The sequence below is a fragment of the Aedes albopictus genome, chromosome 3, assembly GCF_035046485.1.
Source record: "Aedes albopictus strain Foshan chromosome 3, AalbF5, whole genome shotgun sequence".
NCBI lineage: Eukaryota > Metazoa > Arthropoda > Insecta > Diptera > Culicidae > Aedes > Aedes albopictus.
In genome coordinates, this window is record NC_085138.1 from 330,502,810 (window position 1) to 330,509,052 (window position 6,243).

At 46.5% G+C, this 6,243-nt stretch overlaps 1 protein-coding gene across 1 annotated transcript; it reads left to right on the forward strand.

The window, feature by feature from the left end:
• Positions 1-4,835: 4,835 nt before the first annotated feature.
• Positions 4,836-5,659, forward strand: LOC109623357 (uncharacterized). The gene is made up of 2 exons (XM_020077901.3): positions 4,836-5,187; positions 5,251-5,659. The coding sequence occupies exons 1-2, from the start codon at positions 4,965-4,967 to the stop codon at positions 5,502-5,504; spliced, it is 477 nt and encodes a 158-aa protein (XP_019933460.1). The 5' UTR covers positions 4,836-4,964; the 3' UTR covers positions 5,505-5,659.
• The last annotated feature ends 584 nt before the right edge of the window (positions 5,660-6,243 follow it).

Sequence of the window (6,243 nt, forward strand, 5' to 3'; positions counted from 1 at the left end):
CGGATCACGCCAGGGAAGATTTCTCAGAGCATATCGCACGAATTTCTTCTGCACGGATTCAATTCAAGTTATCCAGCTTATGTGAAATGGACACCATACCACAGCAGCAAATTCCAGAATGGAACGTAACAGATCACAGTACAGTGACTTCAAGCACAGTGGGTCTCTGAATCCTTGGCTCATCTTAAGAACAAAACCAAGTTGCTTGTTTGCTCTCGAGACGATGTCGTTATAATGCACGTTGAATGTCAGTTCTTCGTCTAGCAGAACACCGAGATCACGGACACATTGCATTCGTTCTAGTGTGGCTCCGCACAGTGTATATGGGAAACGAATTGGATGTCGCTTCCTACTGAACGATATAACATGGCACTTCTCGACACTCAACGTCAAACAGTTTCTTGAGCACCACGATTCGAAGGTATTTAGTAACACCTGCAGGCAATGACAATCGTCCAATCCACTAACAACGATGTATACTTTGGCGTCATCGGCATAAAAGAGTCTGGTCCCTGGAGGAAGAATGAGAGATGCATCGTTGACGAAAAGCGAAAACAGTAGTGGTCCAAGGTTGCTCCCTTGTGGCACTCCGGATAGATGTGTGAAAGGCCTTGATTCGTACGTGCCGATCTTCACACACAGCGATCGTCTGGTAAGGTATGATTCGAACCAATCAATAAAGCCAGCTGTTACACCACATTTCGCAAGTTTACGGAGAAGGATTCGATGATTTACGCGGTCAAATGCTGCTTTCAAATCCAGATAAATCGCATCCACCTGCTTACCAGCATCCATGGCACGTATGCATTCGGTTGAAAAATCGACAAGGTTGGTGACGACGGATCTTTTAGGGAAGAATCCGTGCTGATCTGTAGAGATGTAATGTTTGCAGCTATTGAGCAGGGAGTCGTTGATGATAATTTCAAAAGCCTTCGAGCACACGCATAGTGAAGTAATGCCACGATAATTACTCACGCCACGCTCACCACCTTTTTTGAAAATTGGAAAAAGATAAGATCTTTTCCAACTGTTTGGGAATACACACTGCCTTAGAGAGCGATTGAAAAGAACTGTCAGCGGTATTTGCAAAGCTGAACATTTCTTCAAAAGGGCTGCAGGGATTCCATCTGGTCCTGGGCTGTATGAAGACTTCAGCTTTGATACTGCTCCTGATACATCCTGCTCTGAAACCACTAACATGTCGTAGCTGAAGGCGTCACGTGGAGTATCTTGTAAGGCAAGCTCAACCTGCGCAGGCCCAGCTACAAAATCGTTGAAGGCGCGTTTGAACTGTGCAGCAAAAAGGCAGCATTAAAAATAGGGATCGCCCTGAAGTTCTCACATTCCAAAAGGTCGCCTTTCTTGTGAATGGGGCAGATTACCCCTTCCTTCCACTCCTCCGGTAGCTGTTCAGTTTCCCAGATCCTGACTATCAGCCGATGCAGACAGTTGGCCAACTTTTCTGGGCCCCTCTTGGTGAGTTCAGCTGCGATACCATCCTTACCAGCTGCTTTGTTGGTTTTGAGCTGGTGAATGGCATCCCTAACTTCCCTCAGCGTGGGAGTTGGATCATTTCCGTCCTCCGCTGCACTGACGTCGTCGTTTCCTCCGTTGCCGTGGGCTCCCGTGCCTACGTTCTCCACGCCGTTGAGATGCTGATCGAAGTGCTGCTTCCACCTTTCGATCACCTCACGTCCGTCCGTCAAGAGGCCTCCGTCTTTATCCCTGCATATTTCGGCTCGCGGCACGAAGCCGTTGCGGGATGCGTTGAGCTTCTGATATAACTTCCGTGTTTCTTGGGAACGGCACAGCAGTTCCATTTCTTCACACTCAGCTTCTTCAAGGCGGCGCTTTTTCTCCCGAAAGAGGCGGGTCTGCTGTTTCCGCTTCTGTTTATAACGTTCCACGTTCTGTGGAGTCCCTTGCTGCAGCATTTCCGCCCTCGCTGCGTTCTTCTCCATCAAAACCGTTCTACACTCTTCGAACCATTCGTTCCGTCGATTCCGTTCCACGTACCCGATGGTGCTCTCGGCTGCGTCGTTGATGGCTGCTTTCACTGTACTCCAGCAGTCTTCTAGAGGGGCCTCATCGAGCTCGCCCTCGTCTGGCAACGCGGCCTCGAGATTCTGCGCGTATGCTGAGGCGACATCCGGTTGCTTCAGTCGCTCTAGGTTGTACCGTGGCGGTCGCCGGTACCGTACATTGTTGATGACGTTTGGGCGCAGTTTGACCATCACCAGATAGTGGTCGGAGTCGATGTTGGTGCCACGATAGGTCCTGACGTCAATAATGTCGGAGAAGTGCCGTCCGTCAATCAGAACGTGGTCGATTTGAGATTCCGTCTGCTGTGGTGATCTCCAGGTGTAACGATAAGGGAGGCTGTGCTGGAAAAAGGTGCTACGAATGGCCATATTTTTGGAGGCGGCGAAATCAATGAGTCGTAGGCCGTTTTCGTTCGTTTGCTGGTGGGCGCTGAACTTACCAATCGTCGGTCTGAATTCCTCCTCCTGGCCTGCCTACCTGAGCGTTCAAATCTCTTATGATGATCTTGACGTCGGGGCTTGGGCAGCGATCGTACTCGCGTTCGAGCTGCGCGTAAAATGCGTCCTTGTCATCATCAGTGCTTCCGGAATGTGGGCTGTGCGCGTTTATTATGCTGAAGTTGAAGAATCGGCCCTTGATCATTAACCTGCACATTCTTTCGTCGATCGGCCACCAACCGATCACGTGCCTCTGCATATCATCCATCACGATGAAAGCTGTTCCCAGCTCGCGTGTGTTGCCGCAGCTCTGGTAGATGGTATGATTACCTCTAAACGTTCGCACCATGGGTCCTGTCCAACACACCTCCTGCAGCGCTACGATGCTGAACCCGTGGTCCTTCAGTAGATCGGCGAGTATGCGGGTGCTCCCAATGAAGTTGAGAGATCGGCAGTTCTACGTACCGAGTTCCCAACCGCAAGTCCTTTTTGTTCACTGGGGTCGTTGCCATTGGTCTTGGTTCGTATTATTCTGTTGCTGATTTTCCGCTACAATGGTTTTTTACGGCTGGCTCGTAGGGCCTGACACCAACCCCCTACTTTCCGGAGGACCATAGTGCACAGTTGAGCTTAGAGTCCTTCCCTGGCACTCGGACGTAGATCAGTCGCCCCTAACATGTGGATCAGACGCTGTTGTGAGCCACTTCTCCTGGAGAACAGACGCTCAGGTTTGCCGAAGCAAACCCCCCCTTCCCTGTCAGCCTACGACCAAAGTTCCCACCGGGGTTGGTTACCCGATATTCCCTAAGGTTGCTCATAGTTTCCGGCCGGTACCGCGTGGAGGTGGGATAGGAGTTGCTGGGTAGAGGCTAGTGGATCACAATGGGATCTGAATTGCGCAGCATACCCAGCCTTTACCGTGCCGGCGTTTACAGTTGTTTACAGGATTTTTTACATGTCTTATCTACAGGTTGTCTGTTTATTATGGATGGCCACGGAGTACATTCAGGGAATATTTCTAGAGATATTAAAAGTATTTCTCTCGTATGTCTTCTGGGGTGCACAGTAGAAGTTCTTTCAGAGATCTCTCCCAGAGTTTTCTCGACGATTCCTACGTGAATTCTTACTGACGATCCTCCAGTCAAATATTAAAATATTTCCCCAAAAGTTCTTAAAGAGATTTCCCCTAGAGTTCCTCTAGAAATTGTGGTTGGAGAATTCTTCAGTAACTTCTCCAGGGATTTCCTAAGAATGGTGGCCAGTCGTTCGACTGTTCGCGCAGCCTGTCATTTGGTTCTTGGGGTTTGTGCTCTCGAGGTTCGGGGCGTTGCTTCATTGTATCTTCGCTTTAATACTAATATTCCTTGTTTGATTAACTGACTATTATGTACAGGCGCTTAACTCATTCTATTTCATAGATTGCCAGATTCAAGGGTAACGGTTCAATAGGGTGTTAGCAATCAGAGTGGATTAGAACGAGTTGGCGCCTACAATACACCGACACTAACACACATACACCAATACTTACACGCACACATGAACCTACAACTAGCTGTAAAAGATCAGTGGGCGGGACAATGGTGCCTACCCAACAGTTGTAGGTGGGGTGTTTGGCTTAGCTACATGACTTGGTCCGGCAAGCCCATAAACATCGATTGGTAGACGTATTGCCTAGTGAAAAGACAACGCAGATGGGCGAAAGCCAGGGGATGCGTTGATAATAGCAGAATAGCAGAAGACCTGTTAAAATTATGTTATGGCTAGAGCAATTTTAGTTATAATTTTTGTTATTTTAACACCTAATCGGCGAATTTTATAACACATTATGTTACGAAACTTACGAAATATGTTTGAAATCAATAACTTAATCGGTTATAATATTATTATGCCTTTGTGATCGGGAAAGCTCCACTGAATTTGAGCGCACATCTCTAATCGAATTGCACCGGACGCAACACCAGTAGTTACACATGAAGATCAACCACAAGTGGTATATTTTTATCCCTTGTACAGCTAATCTTTAACAAACGGATATCCGGTATACTGATTTTTTCGTCAGTTTGATAAACAACTTGAGTGAATCAATCTGAACGATCGATTTTCAATATCGGTTGATTACAGCAACGGAAACAAATATTTGCTCAATCCCGAGTGCTTCTGAGCTTATAACACATACTCTTACTATATGCACTAAGAAAGTACAATGCCATTGCACAGCATGTGATTAAAGTAATACTTTCCAGCGAGCAAGCGGTCAACCACAAGTAAGTGTGTCCAATACAATTTTTTTGTAATTTCTTGGAATTGATTGGCACACTTACACTTAGATAAGATAAACTAATTGACAGGAAGCCAAGCCACTTGAAATCAACTAGATAGTGAATTATATAAAATCAATCCACTACCAACCATCGGCATCAGTGTCTAGTCCAACAGTCGTCCTCAGTTCAACCCAGCAAACAAGTAGCTCAGCAGCAGTCCAAGATGTTCAAACCAACCAGTTTCGGAATTGTCCTGTTTGCTTTGGCCTTCGGAGTGGCCATCGCCAGCGTCGAAGAAGAACCTGCACAGATCGAGGCCAAGATTGAAATTGTCCAAGATATCGCAGCCTTCAAGGCGGCTCATCCGGAACTGGACGTCGTCCCGTTGGAAGTTGCTCGAAGTGCCCGTCAACAGATTGTTTACACCCTGGGAAACCGATTGTCGGGTTCGTAGAGCTTGAATGCTTGAACATTAAGTAGGAAGTGTAACATTATCATTTTCGATGTAGGTGACCGATTGGTAGCAACCAGCCAGGACGGCGCATCATGGGCCACCTTGCAGGATGTGACGTTGAACTTGCGCTACCCACAGGCTGGAACCGGAGCGGTCGTCAGCTACGTACAGGTGGTGGTCAACCAGAGCTCCAACCAAGGACGGGGATACGTGGTCAGTGGAGGAGTCGGTCAGCGCTACATTCAACTGGTGATTGAAGCATACTCTACCAGCTACTTCCAGTACAATGCTCAGATTTATGGATATTGAATGTGATCTTGAATTCGTCATGTAATGTTTAAGTTTAATAAATTTGAATTGAAGAAAAATGCAAAGGTTGAATTAATACACATGTGATTGGATTATGGAACACAAAAATCTCGGTGCATAAAAATATTTAGAAATACACACAGAGTTTTCCTTTATTCTTGTTTAATTTCCTACACACTTGGAATACATAAATTTGCACAGGGTCTGATTGCGTTGAAGCTAGAATGAACGACAGATAAAAAAAAACATTCTAAGCTTCATTTTAAATGACAGTTTAGATATTTACATTCTAGAACTTAGCTTGCTGCCAATAATTACATTATCCGTACAAATTATAAAGCCTAATTAAGTTATCAACGCGCACCAACAATTCTATGTTAGGGGCTCAACCGACTACTCTGCAGCTCTATCGACGAATCGCCAATCGCCATTAATCGCGTTTTAACAACTTCATTAAGTTTTAACGGGCGGCTATCTCACTAGCCAGTGTTCTCGGCCGCGGGTCCCATCATTTATGAAATCAATATTGGCGCCGGCAAACGGTTTGCTCTATACTCTGGCCGATGGTAAAAGGTTGCCTTCGAAAGCGATCCCCGGCGATATTGAGTTAAACACGTGCGCCGAACGAAGCATGTGCGGATATTAACAAGCTGAACGATTCCAATTATGTGTATTTTAAAAGCCTCATTTATTAAATTAGCTTCTCCCTTTCATCGCGGGAGAACTCGGTTGATCTACG

Coding starts and splice junctions, on each gene's coding strand:
- LOC109623357 (XM_020077901.3), top strand. CDS start 4,965: ATGTTCAAACCAACCAGTTTCGGAATTGTCCTGTTTGCTTTGGCCTTC. Junction 5,188..5,250: donor CCTGGGAAACCGATTGTCGG/GTTCGTAGAGCT, acceptor TTTTCGATGTAG/GTGACCGATTGGTAGCAACC.